Genomic DNA, 20,080 nt, shown 5'->3' with positions numbered 1-20,080 from the left:
GGACGAAAATGGTGGTGGGCCCGGGCAGACCAACAGCCCCTTGACTAGCATCCGCGGTGCCAGTGGGCAGATTGGGCCGTCCCCCCCAAGGGCTCCAGGCAAGCTCCAGTTCACTGTAGGAAGCCCTTTCTAAGAGGGAGCACTGTCACCGCTTGAGAGCATGTCTGCCTGCTGAGAAGGCTACTCTGGGATAGAATCTATCCTTCTTCAAATGTGTCTGTTACATAAGCAAGACATTCTTTTTTTTTCTTTTTAAAGAGAACATTCAGATGGACACAAAGAACACTGTAAAATAGGTCAGAATCTCTGAGGTCCAGAAGCAACATAAACCTGGCCTTTCCTGCTGTTCACTAGAAGAGAAAGGGAGTTCCTCCAGGGGGAGTTTCACCGGCACTTCCCAAGGAAGCCGGGAATGCCTCCCCACCATAACTGACTGTGGGGGGGGGGGGCCGCGGGGCGGGGGACAGCGGGGCGGGGGGGGGGGGGGAGCTGTGGGACTCTTTCCCTTCCATTCAGATCTTTCTGTGAGCTCCCCCTAACCACATGGGTCTCTTCTACCTGAGCACCACCAAGGTGGGCAAACTGCTCTGGGAGAGTCTGAGTACGTGGCGAGGGCGCCACCTGTTGGTGCACCTGGGTTCCATTCCCGCTTTACCTTGAAGAGCTTGAGAGCCTCCGTCTGCAGGGCCTCGGAGGGCAGGGTGGTGAGGGAGGTGTATAGCCCGTCTTTGCTGTAACACAGCATGGGGTGCCTCCAGAGAGGGGAATCTGCCCAAAGCACAGCACCAGGGGTGAGGGGACTTGCCTCCCACCTCCACTCCCACTCTGATTTGTGAAGAAAACAAGGGTTAACTGGAACACACGGACCGCACTGGATTTATCCGCAGAGTGGGGGGTATGCAGTTGTACACTGCATCTAGCACGCTCACAAGCATGGCTTACAGGAAGGTGGCTACTGCCTTCTTCGGGGGGCTGCAGTGGGGGTGAGTGTGTGGGGCCGTGCGTATCTGCGTGCAAGCATGTGTGTGCGGGAGAGGCCCCTTCCTGCAGTGTCAGGTATGGATGGACAGTGCCTGTCAGCGGGGAACACACAAGGAGCAGTGAAGGGGTGTGCGGCGTGTGCCATTAGTTCCTCAGGGTCCTGAGAATCAGTGGCAAAATAAAGACCCTGTGACACCCCAGGCTTAGGTTAGTCTAATCCCAGTTTAGGCTTCATTCATTGATTAACAAACTTTTAACCAGCTTCCTTCCTTCCTCAACTCTCTGCCCGGCCAGCAAAGCTGCAGTGAACAATGTAAAACACTGACCCACTGGAAAGTCTGCTTCCCAAATAAACTCCCCCAGATAGAGAGGGGTCACCTCAGAATCTCACCAGAAACAGGGGCTCTGGAACATGGATGGGAATGCCCTTTTGTGGCTTAGGTGGTTTTACAACAGCTTCAGAAACGCTGCTATAAATGCTAACAGAAATGCTTTCTTTGGGTTTCCGACCAACCGTTACCCAGCCGCCACCCTCCAACCCAAGCAGTGACGGCCACCGTTGCCTTACCTGGGTCTCCCTCCCCATCCATCAGTTTCCCAATGAGCTGCTCATAGGCAGTGCCAACCCGGGCACTGCTGCCACCTGCAGCCACCGTGAGGTGGTAAAGCCACGTGTCCTGGAAGGGGATGGAAAGCCATCTGATGAGACTGGAGTGGGAAGAATGGAGGCAAGAGCTCCAGAGAAGCTTCCTTGAAAGGGTCAAACTCAGGGTAAAGTTAGGCTAGTTTGGCTGACACAAGTCAAGGCCAACAGTCTCTAAGAGGGAAGACCTGGGATCAGGTGAACATGAACCCAAGTTTCTACGCCTGAGGTGCTATCTCACGGCCCCAGTGGAGAGATGCTGGTCACTGAGAGTGAATTCAGTATGAGGAATAGTTCAACCAGGGAATGAATACTAGTTGCCAAAATGTCCAGAAGGAAAGAAACTTGAATTTGGGGAGGTTGAGAAAGGAAAAGGGGAAGACAAGAATCACAGGACCAAGCTTGGCCATGGAGGCCCAGCCCCCTCCCTTACCTTTTCATGCTTGGTGCCAATGAGGAGGTAGGTAGGGCTGTGCTCTCGGGGGTGAATCACCAGGGTGCAGTGGGAGGAAAGCAACTGCCTGGTTCCGCCAGCCTCATAGTCTTCGTCTGAGTCACAGGATCGATCTACTTCCTCTATGCGTGCATCCCGCACAGGCAGATGGCCCAGGGGTCGCTGCGAACATGAGCCTTCCATGAATGGGAGAGCCAGCAGGGAATGGGGGAGTGTCTTCTTTCTGAACCCTCAGTCCCTGCTGGGCTGGGCATCATAGATGTGGCCTGGTCACAGATGAGGGAGTTAACTACAGCTCCCTGGCTGAGGCTTGCCTGGTGAAGCACAGATAGACCCCACAGGTGGAATTTGTGGGCCATTCAGTCTAGAGGGATCCAACCAGCTGGCTTCGTGCTTGTGGTGGAATTAGATGGGATAGAGGGAAAAACTGGGGCCTTGCATTAGGAATGTGGTCTGGAGAAAGCAGAGAGTGGGTGCTATCAGGAAGCCATGGAGTACCTTGTCCTCATGGCTCCGATAGTAGTAGAAGGTTCTCCCAACAAGAGCACACCAGACCAGCTTGGAGTGGCCATGTTTTACCTAGAAGACAGAAATTAAGACAGCATTGTGAGAACCAGGTAATCCCAGAAGTAAATCCAGGACTGGCAAAGAGAAGCCACAGGGAGGCAGATCTCAAAACCCTTGGTCAACTCAGGTCCTTAGTGGAGATGCCACCCAGACGCCCTAATAACAGAACCAGCCCTTTCACAGCACAGGTCCGTGGCGGGTACCCTGTAACACCCCACTCACCCTTGCACTACATGCCGTTAAAAGATTAACCAGGCCAATCAGATGTCCTGTTCCAAGCATATGGACACAGGAAGAACTTGCTAGTCAGCTCTATGGATGTTGAGAGGGAGGGCAAGGCCACCCAGGGCAGGCATGGGATGCTAACACCCCTGGGAAAACATAAATCACTAGGGAACAGCAAGTGCACAACAGACAGAGGAGAGTGACAGGAGCACAGAATGAAAGGGGAAGCAGACGCAGAGACAGAGCCAAGACTGCTGAGCTTGCTCATACGAGGGGCTTTGCTTCCTGATGGCGTTCTCATCTAGTTAATGTGCGTCCTTGTTAACTTCCATTTTCTTGGGGTTAACAGGAACTCTGCTTCTCACAGCCAGAAAAGCCCTACCTCAAACACCTTTAGGGCAGGTCTGGGATGTTCTGTCTTTGAAGGGCCACACCTACCTTGCCTACATCACTCCCTCCCACCATTCATACTGAGGCACGGTAGATGCAGGCAGGGGTGGGCAGCAACTCCTAATAACCTTGAAATAGGTACAAGACATTCCTTTCCCTCCTGTCTTGATGATAACTGTTGTGCTAACAACTCTGGTCTCTGTTTTCATTCACCGACACTTTGTGAGGCCAACCAGCTGATCCCTGTGAGCAAACTCCTGCAGACAGGAGCTGTAAGGAGGGCAAGACCCAGGCTCCTGGCCCCCTGGCTGTCGGGGCCCACGTTCCACCCCACCAGCTCCTCCCATACCTTAGTCAGCCAGCCCTTCACGGTAGGCTTGATGCCACCCTGCGGCAGGGCCAGAGGCCCAACGGCCTGGACCTTCAGCAGGCTCTGCAGTACTCGGATCCACTCCTCCAGCAGGCTGGGTGAGTCAGCCGTCAGGTAATAGGTTTTCTTCTCAGAGATAAGCTGTGGAGGGCAGAGTGGGGGCCAGCGGCAGGGAGACAGGAGGATGGAACGCCAGGGACCTGGCTCCGAGGTGGCACAAATCCCTAAAACCACTGGGCCTTCCTTCTTCCCACCTTGGGACTCCCTCCCTTCTTTTCCTTATTGTTTTCTCCCCGTCTCTCTTACCTTCACTCTGTCTCTTCTTCCTTCCCAGTACTCACAAATTAGGATCACATCCAAATGTGGATGTGATGTCTTTCACACATGCTCATTTTGCCTCATCTTTGTCTCTATCATAGTCATAGCCAAACTTAGCACCTCTTGTGTCTAAAATCCTAGCTGCTAGCAACGCCCACCTGGAATGTCTGTGCACCCTCCCCTCGAACAATTTGGCATCGGGAATTCAGTTCCACTTGACCTTGAGGTTTCCGGATGACATCACTCTGTAAGACAGGAATGGGGAGGAAAATGATATGAGTCTTCTCAGAGCACATCATTCTCCTTTCAGATCTTACTCCAGGCCACAGGCAGAGGGGAAAGTGATTCCTAAGCTTTCCTGGGCTGTGGTATGATGGGTAACTTGTTCTGGATCCCAGTTCTAGCTAAATGGAGCAATGATTAGAGACATGGATCCTAACCCAGGCCTCAAAAAGCATAGATTGAGCCTTTAAAACTGGGTCAGAAGCCACCAGGTTATTACAGAGCTATAGAACCTTTAAATTCTATCACAGCCTTTAAACCAAGTGTGGAAATAAGTGGCAAATATATCCCCATTACCCTTCCCAGTGTGCCTGCACACCTTACTAATCAGTAACAGCATACTACTCATTGAGTGATACAGGCCCAGTATCCTCAACATGGTGTTCAGACAGTCACGGACAATCAGCTGGAGTTGCATAAGAGACACCGTCCTTTTGCCTTCCTGAAAACATTACTGTTGGTTCCCCAGGGATGTCCTGTCAAACTGGAGCCCAACATCCAAGGCTTCCTAATTCCAAACTGTACAGGAAGGAGGTGGAGGAGGTAATGCATTCTGTTAGGACAACCCAGATGATGTGAGGGCAGCCTGCGAACAATTTCTTTTACAGGACCAGGCATTAGAAGAAATCAGTTTCTGAAGTAAGAAGGAATCACCCAGCCAACTCATCTAGAACTGCCTTTGTTCCGTGCCTGATTTGACTCCAAGAACCAGTAACCAGCCTCATGGCCCCATGTAAGGCTCAAAGCCTTGGGTGCCCAGCCAGGTCGCCTCTCCCCACCTGCCAGACCTAGCCCTCTGGCTGTGGGCCATACCACCCCTCTTCCAGCCCATCACAGTTCTGAGTTTGGGGTGGGGTCCTTTTGACTACCGTTCTGGGGAAGGAGGGTCTCACCGGGGACTTGTAGTACATAATCTGTCCCTGTCTCAGGACAAACCAGCGCCTCTTCCATGTCTTCACCCGGCTCCCCATTTTTAGCAAGTAGCCCGACTTCTCCAGGGACTCCTATGGGGGTGGGAGGGTATAGGGGGAAGAGGGGGAGACAGAAAAAGGGAATCACTTGGGGTTTGTAGATGTCATACAGGACAAAATGGCCCAGTTGAGTCACTGCTTTGTCATCAATTAAAAACCAATTCTTGAGTACCTACTATATATATTTTCAGGGTACCATGCCCTGCTAAGGGTTCAAACAGAACTAGCCTAAAGCAAAGGTGGTCCCGCTGTGGAAGGGTCCTGCTGGCTGGGGAAGACAACACCTGACTGTGAGAAGGTGGCAGACCAGGGGCTGCATGAGGGAGAGAATGGCCAGGAAGGGCTTTGGGAAGAGCCAAATCTGGACTGGCCCCAGAAGGAAAAGTCAGCTTTCCTTCAAAGACAAGCTAAGAGGAGGAAAAGGCTATTGCAGGCAGCAGGAAGGGAGATCGAGGTTTGGGGAACAAGGGGCACATCAGCCAGGCTGGGGCAGAGGGGAGATGAAGACACAGTGGCATGGTGGTGTGGGACAAGCGCTGGGGAGTGAGTGATGTGGGTCTGTGGCACAGCTCTGGGCCTCAGTCTTCTTATCTGTAAAATGGGGTTAACAGCTCTGAGAGGATGGTGAGGACACACGAGACCAGGCACGAAGAGCACTGAGCATGGTGCCTGGCACACTGTAAGAACTCAGCTCTCAGCGTTCCAGGGCCAGCATGGGGTTAAAACGAAGTAACTCAGTGAGCCACAGTGTGCTTTCCCACTGGCCAGCCCTGGTTTGCTAAGGAGCTCACCAGGCTCCTTCTCCTTCCTCACAGGGTCTGTGTGTACTTGATTTCATAGCTGCACACCCCCCCTGCCCGGCCCACTCCTCGGGGCCTCACATCTGTTGCAGCCCTCTGCCCCAGCCCTCACCATTCCCCTGGGAGCCTTCATCTCACAGGGATCTGCTCCCACCCTGCCCGGACTCAGCCACACTCCCAGCTTACCCCGCCCAGGCCCAGCCCCTCGGTGGAGTAGGACGAGGTGCGCTGTAGTTTGTGCTCAGGCTCTGAGTAGTCACTGTCCAGCGAGCAGGCATCTGGGGGGATGGCGTAGTCTCCCTCAGAGCTCAGCGAGGACATGGAGACGCCTGCTGAAGAAGGAGTCGTCAAGGCCTGGATCCCAAACCTCTCCCAGCTTCCACAGTCCGGGAGCTGCAGAGCCTTCCTCACCGACCCAGGACCTTTGAGTCTGGAGTTCAGGGTCATGGGCAGAGATCAAGCAGGGACTCCCGGATACGCCCACCCAGGGGAGGAGGTCAGGGTCTGCTTGCTATACCCCGCACCTTCCTGCTCCCCACTCTGTACCTCTCTTGATGGCCCGAGGGCTGCCCAGTCCACTGGTCTTCCTGGACTCAGAGCAGGGGACCGAAGTTCGGAAACTCGCCTGAGAGCTGCAGTCATCGTCAGACCCAGAGGACTCGTCCACAAAGGGTACAGTGCTGATCTGCGTGGCTCTCTGCAAGACAGGCCCCTCCCCCACTGCAGCTCCCCTTGCAAAACAAGCCCCTTCCCATGGGCACTTGTACTCTGGCTCCATGTGCCCAGGGTGTGGCCAGCACAGCTCTGACCTTACTCTCCTCACCTCCATGCTTCCCCTGGGCCTTCGGCGCCCCCACACCAGCCTCTGTGGTCCCCAAAGGAGCTGCCCCATCTAGGCTGAACACCTGGCAGTGTGACCCTTGCTCCCACCACTAGGGGTCCAGAATGCCACTCCATGGGCCAAGTGTGAGACAGGAGCTTTAAAAACGTGTGGGGATAAGGAAACAAGAGGCCATCTCAGTGGGCAAACATTTAAAAAGACCATTTCAATGTTGGTGAAAGTGTGGGGGAAAAGATATTCCGTAGTGTGATAGAACCTCTCAGAAGGTAATTTGGTACAACCTGCCAAAATTTTAAATATGCGTATCATTTGCCCATAAATTTCACCTCTAAAATTCTGTCCTATGGAAGTACATATACATTATATGTAAGTGCACGGAGATATATCTGCACATTGATGTTCATTGCAACACTGATTTTAGAGAAAAACAGAAGACCTAAACTGTCAATCAGTGGAGGACAGGTTAAGGTGGCTATGGGGCATCTACACCAAGGGGTACCAGATAGCCCTAAAAGAGGAAGCAGAGCTGTGCATGGAGGTATAGCAGGAAGATGGGAGTGTGAACAAGCAAAGGGTAGGACGTGTGTAATATGATCCCTGCTGCGTGCAAGCATGCGTGTGACAGAGACACAGACACAGAAGATATTTGCAGATGCATCAGAAGGCCTCACAGAATAAACATTAATGATAGCTGCCTCTGGAGTGAAGAATTAGGGAGAAGCAATGTGAAAGAAGATTTCACTTTTGGCTTTCTCTCTCTCTTTTTTTTTAATGTTCATTTTTGAGAGAGACAGAGCACAAGTGGGGGAGGGAAGAAAGAGAGGGAGACACAGAATCTGAAGCAGACTCCAGGCTATCAGCACAGAGCCCGATGTGGGGCTTGAACCCACAAACCATGAGATCATGACCTGAGCCGAAGTGGAAAGCTTAACCAACTGAGCCACCCCGGTGACTCAGCTTTCTGATTCTTCTATAAAAAGTTTTACAAAGTATTACTATCTTGATCTCAAAAACCAATAACAAAAGGAGACAAAAATGTGTATGAAAACATTATGTTGCAGTTAAACCTGATTTTTGTTAAAAAAAATAGATATGAAATTAATGTAATATTGTGTGCCAACTATACTCAAAGAAAAATATATAGAGATGTTATGAATGTACACATAGGAATATATGTTTGAACAAATACGAGAAGTTCTGGAAGAAGTCCTCCCGGGACAGACGTGTGAAAAGATGGGTAGGAGAGGTGGAGCAGGCATAGGCCTCACTTTAACCTTCCACTTTGCCCATGATCATATGGATTCAAGTTTTTGTAAACATACAAGTTTTATAATTAAGATCTAATAAATAATAATAAAATTACATATATATGGGTGCTGAGCTCCCTGCCCAGAGTCACGTGTGTGCAGAAGCCTGACCCTAGAGCCCCACTGAATGAATGGGGCCTCCCGGATGGCACACCCCCTCCTCGGATAGCAGCTTCTTACCCCCTTCAGGGCTGTGTAGACAGGCACGGTGACATTCTTGTAGACAAGGCCAGAGAAAGGCCCAGGGGACGCAAGGGCAGGAGGGCTTGAAGCTGGAGGGGGTGGAAAAGAAGGATGAGTTTAACTCAGATGCCATAACTCACTCAGGAGCCTGCGGTAGCAGAGACCTGGGCAGACTGAGGAGGAGATCCATGGAGAAAGTTCTTTGAAAGAGCACTCCAGGCGACAGGCAGGGTGGCAATCCTCAGCATGGGGGTTGAGAATTTCTTCAGTCCCACTCGTGTGAAGGTGAGTTACCAACCATGAGACTACGGAGCCCTCACATCACTGTGGGGATTCAGTGGCTGGCTAGTGACTCAGGAGCCAGAGGCGGGGGATGCGGTTCCTTCAGGGGGCTCATCTAAATCAAGGCACGGGGGAGATGTCCCGCCCCCTCCCAGTCCTGGGAGCTACAGAGGGGAAGCCAGTGCAGGTGGGAGGCTGGGTTGGAGGACCCCGCCTCTAACGTCTCCTCCAGCTCTGTAATTGGTGTTCAAGGCCATGCCCACTCGGCATGTAATGAGCAACTCCTGTCTGCACAGCTTCCTTTCCCTTAGCCCTGGCTGTGATTTCACTGAACCTCACCTGTTGGGGGAGGGAATGGGGTGCCTGGATGGAGCACCAGGTGGCCCTCAGAGTGTTACTCAGAGTCTTCTCCCTGCATGCCCACCCTGTCTACCATTTGGGGCTCACTTGGGACTCACCGCAACAGGTGGCAATAGTTCTGGGAGATGCGTCTGAGAGCCGCATGCCAGCCATAGCCACCGCGTAGATCCGGCTCTCCTGGAATGGAAGACCCCAGAGGGTCAGAGTCCAGCTCTGTGCCCAGCCCAGCACCTCCTGGGTGTGGAGGTAAAAGGATGGCTGTGGACCTAGGTCCACATCCACGTTTGGCCAATTACAGCTGGGGTAATCCTAGGCAAGTTATAGTTGAGCTTCCTTTTCCTCAGCTCTGAAGTGGAGATAATACTCACCTGTCAGGCTGTTACAAAAATCAAATAAAATCATTAATGGAAACATCTAACACCTGGAATATAATCAGCGTCCAACAGACACTCAGTTCTTCTCTTGTCTCCACACAAGAAGTTCAAGAGGAGAGGGTCAGTGACCTGTTTCTCTGCATCTTACCCATTTTAGAGGTCTTGGGTCTCTGGCTCTCACCCCTGGAAGCTGGAGTGTTGATAATGAGGAAGTCAGAGCCCCATGGCAAAGGCATGCCCTTTTGTAAGCCAGTTGTTTGGAAGCTAGGACACAATTTTTTCCAACACTAACAACGTTACATTCATGGTTAGGCCCAACCTGCAAAGCTTGTCTAAGCTCACCTGGACCCTGAATCCCGCTGTAGAAGACACATCGACGAGAACCCTCACCCTCAAGTTCTCCTTTACCCCTTGGCGTTCCTGGGTCTGAAAGAGGCCCACAGGCCTAGGGAGCTTTCCTAACGGTTTTGATCAAACAACCCAGAGGCTCTGCCTGTGCTTTTCCAGATCTCTTTTCTCCACTCAAGGCAAAGAGAAACAAAGACCTTCTCAGGTGACAGGAAAGTCACAAGGACTAGGGAAGGTGGGCCTGGCTGGCTCAGGGAGGCAGCGGGGCTGGGGACTGGGGCTGGAAGGGCCATGAGGTGCTAGTGGGATGTCCCCCAGAGAGGAGCAGCAGCTCTGGGGCACGTGAGGGAGAGAGGGCTGGGTGGGACCTCCCCTGAGCTGAGCAGAGGGATGGGAAGTAAGAGACAGGGTGGTGAGGAAGGGGATCCCAGGAAGAGACTGGTCCTGCCAGTCCTGGTCACGGAATTCCTTTAACTTCACAGACAGAATGTAAGCAAAGCTTGAGGGATTTGGGTAAAACAGACTTGGGAGTGTTTCACAAAAGTTATCGACTGACTGCCTAACTCACAAGGTTGTTTTGAGAATCAACAGAAAAATGGCTCTGCACGCTTGAATTGGTGAATCAGTATATTTGCCTCCTTCCCCTGAGAAATGCCCTCTCAATTTCCAATTTCTAGTCTTGATTTCCTCTCAGATGGTCACTGCCCAGGTGGTCCCACCTGAGAAGAGAGGGTAGGCACCTATCTTGTGTTTCTTGGGAGCAAGTTACAATGAGGGCTGTGAACAGGAGACAGCTCCTCTGTAGGCTGGTATGGCCAACTGCTGGGTCCCCAGGACCCAGCTGAGAGCAGGGAGGGACTGTGGGAACACCTGATACCCCTTCAAACCTTCATCCCCAGAGCTTCCCTGATGTTCACATGGGGGAAATGTTGTCCAGAGCATCTTATATTCACTCCCTTTTCCTCTTGTGTCGCTCTCCTCCTCCCCCCAATACCCTCTTAACCTGTATAGGCAGAACACAAGAACTGCTCTGAGCCATCATGGTGGATGGCTATATTTTGGCAAAAATGGCAAAAGTGAGCAGCATGTTTTTCTGGTAACACCTGCTAAGCCCTCTTGTCGCATCCCTTGCCGGAACGCTCCCTCACTGCCTGCCTCTGCTTTTGGATTCTAGCGCATTTGTAGTTACCAGACAATAATGAAAAAGAGGAGGGACGGTCTGCGGTGGTCCAGCCTGGCCTGGCCCTGCCCTCCTTTCCAACATCCTCTCCACTGTTACCCTGCCCACCCCTTTGCTCCTTCTCTGCCCACTACCTCACCTCACCCTCTACCTCACCCTTCCTCTTGGGGAGGTGCCTTGTGTGATGTTCCCATGATCCTGGAGCTTCAGGGACAGGTCAGCAGCATATGGCCTGAAGACTGTCCTAGCCCTCCCCAGAGGCCCCACTCCCAGGCATGGCTGTGTCTGCAGCCATCAGGCCCCCTTGCAGTGATCAGTGCTGGCCAGCAAGCACTGCTAAGGATGTGACCCATATGCCTGGGGTGCTGAGGCTCCCCGGACCACCAGCATTTCAAAAGGAGACCCCGGAAGATGCTGCTGAAAAGGCGTTTCTCCGAACAGTGGTGTAAGGTGCTATCGCCCTGAAGTACCCAACCGCCACCCCCGTACCCTGCTCCCTGTGCTGCCAGGAGCCTGACACTCAGACGTCTCCTACCACCTGCCTCACACGCATCCAGGGATCCAAGTATGAGTAAGAAGCTGACATCTGCACTGTGATGTCCCCTAAGAGGCAGTACAGCTGGAAGGTGAGAGCTGGGCTCTGGAGGCAGCGGGGCCCACATTCAAAGCCTGGCTCCTCACTGACTGCTATATGACCTTGGGCAAGTAACTAAGTCTGTGGGGACAGCAGTTTCCCATCTGTAAGAGGAACAGCACCTGACTCCTCACACAGGGTCCTGCACACGTGCTGGGCCCTGAGCTACACACTCCACACCCAGTATCTCATCTCATCCTCCACACTCCCTATACAACCTCATTCATGTCCACCCACCGCCCCCCATTTTTATTTTAACTGTTTATCGTGGAAAATGCCAAACAGACACAAAAGTGGAATGAAGAGAATAAAGAATGACCTCATGTAGCCATCACCCAGCTCTGTAAAGATTAATGCACGGCTGGTCTTGTCTCCTCGGTGTTCCCCACGCCGGATCATCGATTCTGAGGCAATGCCCCCAGATATCACCTTCTCTTATCCAGTGTTACAAGTAAGGAAGCTAAGGCTCAGAAATAACAATCACGGCCAACACTTACTGTGAACCACCACCGCAGGCACCTGCTAGCACATTCAACCCTCACCACAGCCTGGTAAGGGAAGTACTATTATCCCCCCGTGACAGATAGGGAAACCGAGGCGCACAGGTTTAGTAACTAGCTCAGGTGACGCGGTTAGCACTTCCACCCTAGTGGTTTGATTCTGGCACCTGTGCTCTTCACCACGGCACTGCACCACCTCAAAGGGTCGCGGAGATTAAATGAGAAAATGTGCACAAAGCGCCCGGTTTGGTGCGTGGCACAGGCTCCTAAATGACAGCCAGCCACCATCCAGTCACTCCTGGCCCCACCCCCTGCCGGTTGGCCGTGAGGATGAGAGCCTCATCTCACACTTGGCGTGAAGGCATGAGGCTGTGCTTCATGAGCAGCTCTGCCGCTCTGCCCAGCTCCCAGGTTGTGCCTCTTACCCAGGATGGAAACCGGTGCAGAGGGGGCGTGGGAGGTTTGTTGCCCAAATCCACTTCCTCCGGCTCAGCTCTGGGGGCCTTCGGGCTCTTTCTTTCCTCCTTCTTCCCGGCTGGGGGTTGCTCCTCCATCTCCATGTTTTCTGGTTCCTCCCGGAGCTCAGCTCGGGCCTCCACCTCAGGAAGGCTGGAGGGGTGGAGGGCTGAGAGGGTCCCAACCTCAATGCTCACCACGTGGTTGAAGGGCCCAGGGCCCACCTGGGGCTGGCTGTGGTGCCGCTTGACCAGCTGGATGCTGTCCCGGGGGTTGCTGGGGGCCCGCACCTTCGGGAGAGTCAGGCTGCAGCCCGGACCACCTTCCCTGGCAGAGTTCTTTGTCCCAGGGAGTGTCCCACCCTGAGCAATGACCAGGCCCTCACCCCAGGAAGCTGAACCATGTCTGTGGGTGCGAGACTTCACACACAGCCGGCGGGGAGAGCCCTCTCTTCCCAGACGAGGTGGAAGGGTCTTGGCCTCTGATATTTCTCCAGGATGGACCATGATGGAACTCGAATCCTCCAAAGAAATTCCTGCTTTAGGAACACAGTCCTTGCTCTGCAGAGCACCTGTAGAAGGTGCAGGCATAGCTGCCTTCAGGGCACCCTGGGCCTGAGGACCACGGTCCTGCCCTGTTGGCTGGGTCCCTGGCCCTGAAGAGCCAGAATCCTGCTCTGGGGTTTCCTGGGGGGCCACCAACAGCTTTCCCGAAGGTGCCATCTGAAGAGCTGTGGTTGGGGTGAAAAACAGGCATATTGAGAGCTCCCTCGGGTTCGGCCCACGCCCTAACACACACACGTGCGCACATGCACGCACTCACATACACACACTCACATACACACACAAAGCCCGGCCTACTGACCTTCCAGAGCATCTTGAAGGGCTTCCACCTGCTCTACCAACTGCTGATTACTGCTCCTCAGGTGCTGATTCTCCATCTCAAGCTGCCCAAAAAGAAAAATAAAGATTTAGAATACTCAACCTACAGGTTCAGGCATAGAATTCAAAATAAGATTAAAAATCCTTTTTTAAGATCAAATCTTTGAAAAAAGAACACTTGGTGCCCCAGTAATCCAGGGCTGACCCTCCCAGGGAGCCCTGACCTACCCCCTTCCTCTGTGCTAACCAGTTTGGGTTGAGACCGAAGTCTATTTGGCAGCCCCTGCACCTTTTCTAGATATTTTAACCTCTTTAAAAAAAAAAATGTGAAATGTAATACACAGAAAACTACATATCACATCAATGAACAGCTTAACAAATGACTGTGAAGTGACTACTCATGTGATCACCACACAGGTCAAGAAACAGGAATCTGCCAGCACTGTCAACAACAAATTGCCCCTTCCTGGCCATGTGTTTCTCCCTTCCTACAAAGGCAACCACTCTTCTAGGTATATGAGACTCACTTCCTTGCTTTCCGGGTTTCATCATTGAAGTATGCACCCTCCACACATTGGCTTAGTGGCGCCCATTTTTGTCTAAATGGAATTACACAGTATGTGCTTCTGGGTCTGGCTTTTTAAAATTTTTTTTAAATATTTATTTTATTTTTGAAAGAGAGAGAGAGAGACAGAGTGTGAGCGGGGGAGGGCCAGAGACAGAGGGAGACACAGAATCTGAAGCAGGCTCCAGGCTCCGAGCAGTCAGCACGGAGCCCGACGCGGGGCTCGAATTCACAAACCATGAGATAACGACCTGAGCCAAAGTTGGACACTTAACCGACTGAGCCACCCGGCACCCCTGGGTCTGGCTTCTTTTACTAAACTTATTATCTATGAGACCCATCTCATGGCTGCTACATGTTCTTCTGAATAAAACCCAACCCACTTTTTGGAGCACCTTTTAGCAAACATGGAGGCAAACCAGGTATCAGTTCTGTTCCCAAGCACTTGTAGTCTAGCAGGTGACCTGAGATGTGCATCCACAGCAGGACACAGGAGGCAAAAAGAGCCAATACCTCCTGCACGTATGAATCACTTGTGTCAGGACAGAGGAAGAAAAGTTGATGTTTGTCCTCTTCCAAACTTCAAATCCCTTCCCTTTTGTTTTGCTTTTTATTTTCTGTTGCGAGTATCACTGTAGCTTCCAGCCCCAAGTTTTCCTAAATTAAGCTGCAGCAAGTGATGAACTACAGAAATGAACGGCTAGAGGTGGAAAAAGCAGGACTGGGACTATCAGGGGGCACCTGGATGGTTCAGTTGGTTGGGCATCTGACTTCGGCTCAGGTCATGATCTCACAGTTCATGAGTTTGAGCCCTGTGTCGGGCTCTGTGCTGACAGCTCAGAGCCTGGACCCTGCTTCAGATTCTCTCTCTCTCTCTGTCTCTCTGCCCTTCCCCTGCTCATGCTCTATCTCTCTCTCTCTCAAAAATAAACAAACATTAAAAAAAATTAAAAAAAAAAAGGCACTGGGGTGGTCAGGGACTGGGGGATGAGAGAATAGAGGACCTAGGGTCTAATGGATACACAGGTGCTATTTAGGAGTAATGAGAGTTTTGGAAATAGACAGTGGTAATGGTTGCACAGCATTGTGAATGTACTTAATGCCACTAAATTGTACACTAAAAATGGTGAAAATGGTAAATTTTATGTATATTTTACCACCACCACAAAAACCACTTGAAAAGAATGGAAAGGACAGAGGAGGAAGTGGGGAGGGTAGACGTAAGGGTGTGTGTGCTTTCAGGAAGAAAATGGCATGACACCTCAGAAGTGAGACTCACTCCTCCCCAAACACAAAGCTAATCACGAGCTCTAGGGAAGCCCAAGCACCACAGGAGGAAGGGAAAGGTGAAAATGCCAAGTCTCAGGGTTTAAGCTAAATGGAGGAGACATGGTTAACACAACGGAGGTCAGTCAAGGCCCCACAAACAGGAGGCAGAAAAATGCTGGGATGGAGGGACCCCACTCGCGTTGCATGTGCATTCCAGGCTTCCCGAGATGAGTTTTCAACTAACCTCTGCTAACTTCAGGGTCACCCATTCTTTGATCTTTGCAGCTTTTTCTTGGACAACTTTTGCTTCTTCAGCTCTCATTTGCTTCTGCAAGAAACAGAGGGCCTTTCATTAGTCATAGCAGCCACCGGTTTAGTGAACAACTGGAGGTGGGAAGCCCCAAGAAGGAATATCAAGCAATTAGAGGGGGGTGATCTGATGGAAAAACAATAAATCCATTTACGAATTTTAAAAATACTCTTTTTTTTAACATTTATTTATTTTTGAGACAGAGAGAGACAGAGCATGAACGGGGGAGGGGCAGAGAGAGAGGGAGACACAGAACCGGAAGCAGGCTCCAGGCTCTGAGCCATCAGCCCAGAGCCTGACGCGGGGCTCGAACTCACAGACCGCGAGATCGTGACCTGAGCTGAAGTCGGACGCTCAACCGACTGAGCCACCCAGGCATCCCTCTTTTTTTTTTTTTTTTTTAAAGTTTATTCATTTTGAGAGAGAAAGAGAGAGGGCGAGAGTGCAAGTGGATAAGGGGCAGAGAGAGAGGGAGAGAGAGAATCCCAAGCAGGCTCCGCACTGTCAGCGCGGAGCCTGATGCAGGGCTCAAACTCACGAACTGCGAGATCATGACCTGAGCCAAAGTTGGATGCTTAACTGACTGAGCCACCCAGGCGCCCCTAAAAATATTCTTAAAGTGTGAAAAGGCTTCCTAGGCATGATACATACCCCAAAAAACATGAAGAAAAAGACTAATAAAGTCTATACTATCACTGTAAATTACTACATGACAAAAAAAAAAAGTTTCCTTAAACAAAATCAAAAGACCAATTGAGGGATGATTTACAACACAAATGACTTACATACAGAGGGCTAACTTGAAATGAACAAACAAATAAATACACGCAAAAAGAATATTAACAGGAAGTCAACAGAAAGAGAAATAAAGGGAAAGAAAACCATGAAAGGCTGTTCAACCTCAATTATAATTTTAAAAATGCACATAAAAGACAACATTTTCCTCTATCAGACTAACACAATTTAAAAGTCTGATATATCCTATATTGTCAAGGATGTTGGAAAACAATCCTTCTTATACAAATTGGCAAGGTCTTCTGGGGCAGCAATTTGATAGTATCTGTCAAGTTAAAATTTTTTTTAATGTTTATTTTTGAGAGAGAGAGAGAGAGAGAGAGAGAGAGACAGAGCATGAGTAGAGGAGGAGCAGAGAAAAAGGGAGACACAGAATCCAAAGCAGGCTCCAGGCTCCAAGCTATCAGCACAGAGCTCGATGCAGGGCTCGAACTCACGAACTGCGACATCATGACCTAAGCTGAAATCAGACGTTTAACTGAGTGAACCACCCAGGCGCCCCTGTTAAGTTTTAAATGTATACACTGCTGACTTAACAAACCCACAGCTTAGGAATCATTAGTTGCAATATTATTTAAGCAACAAAAACAAAAAAACTCTAAACTGGTTAATAACCTAAGTGTTAGGGCTTGCATAAAAAATCAAAATGAAAATGGAATGCTGTCCTTTGATACACAAGAAACATTCACAATGAACACTGGAAGGACCTTAAGGTTATCCAGTTTAAGAGGTTTGCAAACTGGCCACAGTCCAGGCCTCCACCTGGTCCACTCCCCCTGCCCTGCCTATTTTTATAAATACCGTACTGGAACACAGCTGTGCCTATTCATTTACGAATTGTCTACTTTCGTGATACAACAGTAGAGCTGAAGAGTTGCAACAGAGACCAGAGAGTACTTACTATCTGGCCCTTTAAAGGACTAGTCTGCCAACCCCTGACCTAGTTTGATACCCTCTTTATAGCGCTGCAGCAACTGAGGCCCAGAGGGTGAAGTGACTTGCCTTTGTCAGTTTGGGCAGCACAGCCAGAACTAAACCCAGGTCTACGGACTTGTAGAACAGCATTCTTTCTATTCTGACCTTTTATTATTGTAAAATGATTTTTTTCTGATCTAAGCTTCAGCAGGAATCATTTTGCCCACTAATCCCCAGATGATGCCACTTCTGTGAACCACTCAAAAAAGGAGGTAAGGTATCTTTAAAGTCAATGAATGACTGGCTAAAGATTGCATGTGTCCACATTCTATTTTTCCATGATTTTTCAGGAACGCATGCTGGGGTGCCCCAGAACATACAAAGGCACATCGCACAAGGTATGTTCAGTGAATGCTGATGAATGATTACAAATTTGCCTGTGATGGTGGGAAAATACTTCTGGGACTAGCTGGGACCTTCATGGAAGAATACTCATGTGGAAAATTAAAAGTCATCTGGTCACACTGTAAGGGTGTTTGTTGGAAATAATGGCACTCTGGCACCAGGGGATAACCAGTAGGTAAGGCCAAGGACAGAAGGAAGGCACAGCATCGGATGAAGTTAACTGAACTGTAAAGGGGAGGTGGCTAGATACAGGGAATTGGCGGACTGATGTTTCTCAGATACCCTTTCTGGAGCAAAGGGGCTAACTGTGGCTGGAATGCTGGGCAGTGGCCTCTCCTGGGCACCCATGTGCTCAAGACAAGAGGCCTTGCCTGCCTCAGAGGAGGCAGCAACTTTGGCCTCTGCCTGCTCAAGTTCAGTGAGAAACTTTGGCCAACCAGGTGACCAATGCTGACTGCCCAGCTGTGAGCTGCTCTGATAACCACAGGTGTCAGGTCAAGGCCAGGGTGGAGAAAGACAGGCTCTCCTTACCAAACACCAACTTCATGTCTGATACCTGAGTTCACTCTCTGGACAGCCCTATGGCGTATTATAACCCCCACCTTACAGATGTGTAAAATGTGAATCAATGACTTATTTGCCCACAGAGAGCAGCAGGTGCTAGCGAGGGGATCCAAACCCAGATCAATTTGCCTCCAAGGTTCTTTCCCCACTATATCCATCCCCTGCCTGGCTTCCAATGTACCTTCTAATAGTTAAATCTCCATGCGAAAGAACAGTCTCAGGAGGGAGTGAGCTCCCCACCAACGGAGGGCTCAAGCAGAGGGGGTCTGTTCATGAAGGTGTGGCCAATGGCAATGGATGCTGCAGAGGGCATTGGTGCCGCTCTGCAGTCAGCACTTACCTGCTTCTCCAGCTGTGCCTCCAGCTGGCTGATAAGCTCATCTTTGCTCTGCATGGCTTTCAGCAATTCCTGGTACTTCCGGTGCAGGCTGCCGGCTGAGTCCACATTCTTCAGATTGGACAGTTTCACCTTTTCCTCCATCACACCCACCTTAAAAGTACCATCATCACACAGGGTTGGGATGTGTGTGTGAAATAGCTGCTCACATGCCCTGGGATACTTCCTGACACCCCAGCCCATGATTCACAGGCAGAGCCCTCACCCAGAGCAGTCGGGGCCAATTAAGTCAATAACCATTTATTAAGCCTCATCTGGGCAAACTAAGGAATTGACAAAAAAGAAATGGCTGGGTATCAGGCCATCTAACTCTGGGGACCCCAACAGGGACAAGCTGGGCAGGACAAACAGCCCAGAGAGAAACTGCTTAAATCTCACTGTGGCAGAGATATTTGCTGTTCACTGAATGGCCCTGTGCTTTCAATATTTCCCAGACCTCTTATAGTCAGATGGCCATGGAATTCACTCCCGCCAGTGGGTCTGAATGGAGTGACTCAGCATTTTTAGGCTGAAGTATTTAAGAGCTCTCTTCCTGCCATGGCAACCAAGGAGGCGGCATGTTTCAGAGGGTCCTGGTGGAAGCTGGAGAGAGCTCCAGCAGCCTCAACCCCTAAGTCCCTATGGGAGGCAGAATCCCCAGCTAACCCACAATGGAGAGATACCATGACTAAGAAATAAATGGGAGAAGCTGCTAAGACGTCAGACCTGTTACCTCAGCATAATGTGGCCTGTGTGGACTAATCCAGCCACCCACTCATGCACTAACCCTTACCCAAAGACTCCTTCATGCCCAAAGAGAGCTCCATGAACCTTAATTTGTTCAGAACTATCACATGACTGCTGGTTTTCCTTGTCCCCATAAGGAGCTTGTCAGGGTGATGAGTATGTCTGTGTGTGTCCATGAAAAGGATCAGGAAAGGCCAACGGCCATTTCTGCTGCACAGTCCCACCAATCCCCTGCCCCGGTTACCTGGGTCTCCGCATTCTCTGCTCTCTGCTCTGCCTCCAGCAGCCTCTGCTCCAGCTCCTGCATCTGCTCAACCAGAGAGGAAGGACTAATGTAGGTGGGTGTCTCTACTCCAACCATGGCATCAGGGCAACGTGAGTAAATTGTGTGGACACTCCACACAGGCTTAAATTGAGCTTAAATTGTTCATCTCAATTTAAGTGGCTCAAGGGTATCAAGACAAAGATTTTCATGGCAACCCTCTGCTCCCTTATCCTGAATTTATGAGGCAGGTAAAGAGCTTAGAGCTGCTGTCCTCTCTGCTGAACGAGTAAAAGCCTAGTTCTTTCTCCTGTGTGTGGGGTACCTACATGGGGCAGCCGTGTCCCACCATTGTTCTTCAGGAAGCAGTGCTGCCCTCAGCCCTCAGTCTCCTCAGCGCCAGGTCCCAGGCAGTACCGGCTCGCCACATGCCTGGCATGGAACGTGCTCCCACGTGAGACCCCACCATGTCAGCAGTAAGAGAATGTTCCTTTCCAGCCAAGGATAGCTCACTGGCTGGGGAAA

General features: G+C 50.8%; 1 protein-coding gene across 8 annotated transcripts in view; it reads right to left on the bottom strand.

Annotated features, from left to right (window-relative positions):
- Positions 1 to 20,080, bottom strand: part of PLEKHH1 (pleckstrin homology, MyTH4 and FERM domain containing H1) — a 53,182-nt gene that overhangs the window by 11,222 nt on the left and 21,880 nt on the right. For 2 of the 8 annotated variants that reach the window (XM_019451466.2, XM_019451467.2), the window contains exons 3-18: positions 19,538 to 19,600; positions 18,511 to 18,660; positions 15,426 to 15,509; positions 13,331 to 13,412; positions 12,436 to 13,196; positions 9,073 to 9,151; positions 8,330 to 8,421; positions 6,548 to 6,698; positions 6,188 to 6,333; positions 5,124 to 5,234; positions 4,107 to 4,193; positions 3,610 to 3,771; positions 2,577 to 2,657; positions 2,058 to 2,240; positions 1,550 to 1,658; positions 656 to 825 (exon numbers count right to left, since the gene is read on the bottom strand). In XM_019451466.2, the coding sequence (XP_019307011.2) occupies positions 656 to 825; positions 1,550 to 1,658; positions 2,058 to 2,240; positions 2,577 to 2,657; positions 3,610 to 3,771; positions 4,107 to 4,193; positions 5,124 to 5,234; positions 6,188 to 6,333; positions 6,548 to 6,698; positions 8,330 to 8,421; positions 9,073 to 9,151; positions 12,436 to 13,196; positions 13,331 to 13,412; positions 15,426 to 15,509; positions 18,511 to 18,660; positions 19,538 to 19,600 (2,511 nt within the window). The remainder of the gene's footprint in view (positions 1 to 655; positions 826 to 1,549; positions 1,659 to 2,057; positions 2,241 to 2,576; positions 2,658 to 3,609; positions 3,772 to 4,106; positions 4,194 to 5,123; positions 5,235 to 6,187; positions 6,334 to 6,547; positions 6,699 to 8,329; positions 8,422 to 9,072; positions 9,152 to 12,435; positions 13,197 to 13,330; positions 13,413 to 15,425; positions 15,510 to 18,510; positions 18,661 to 19,537; positions 19,601 to 20,080) is intronic. The other 6 variants (XM_019451473.2, XM_019451469.2, XM_019451468.2 and 3 more) reach the window with 6 other exon arrangements.

The sequence above is a fragment of the Panthera pardus genome, unplaced genomic scaffold, assembly GCF_024362965.1.
Source record: "Panthera pardus isolate Hobbes unplaced genomic scaffold, ASM2436296v1 HiC_scaffold_24, whole genome shotgun sequence".
Taxonomy (NCBI): Eukaryota; Metazoa; Chordata; class Mammalia; order Carnivora; family Felidae; genus Panthera; species Panthera pardus.
This window is presented reverse-complemented; position numbering and strand designations above follow the sequence as displayed.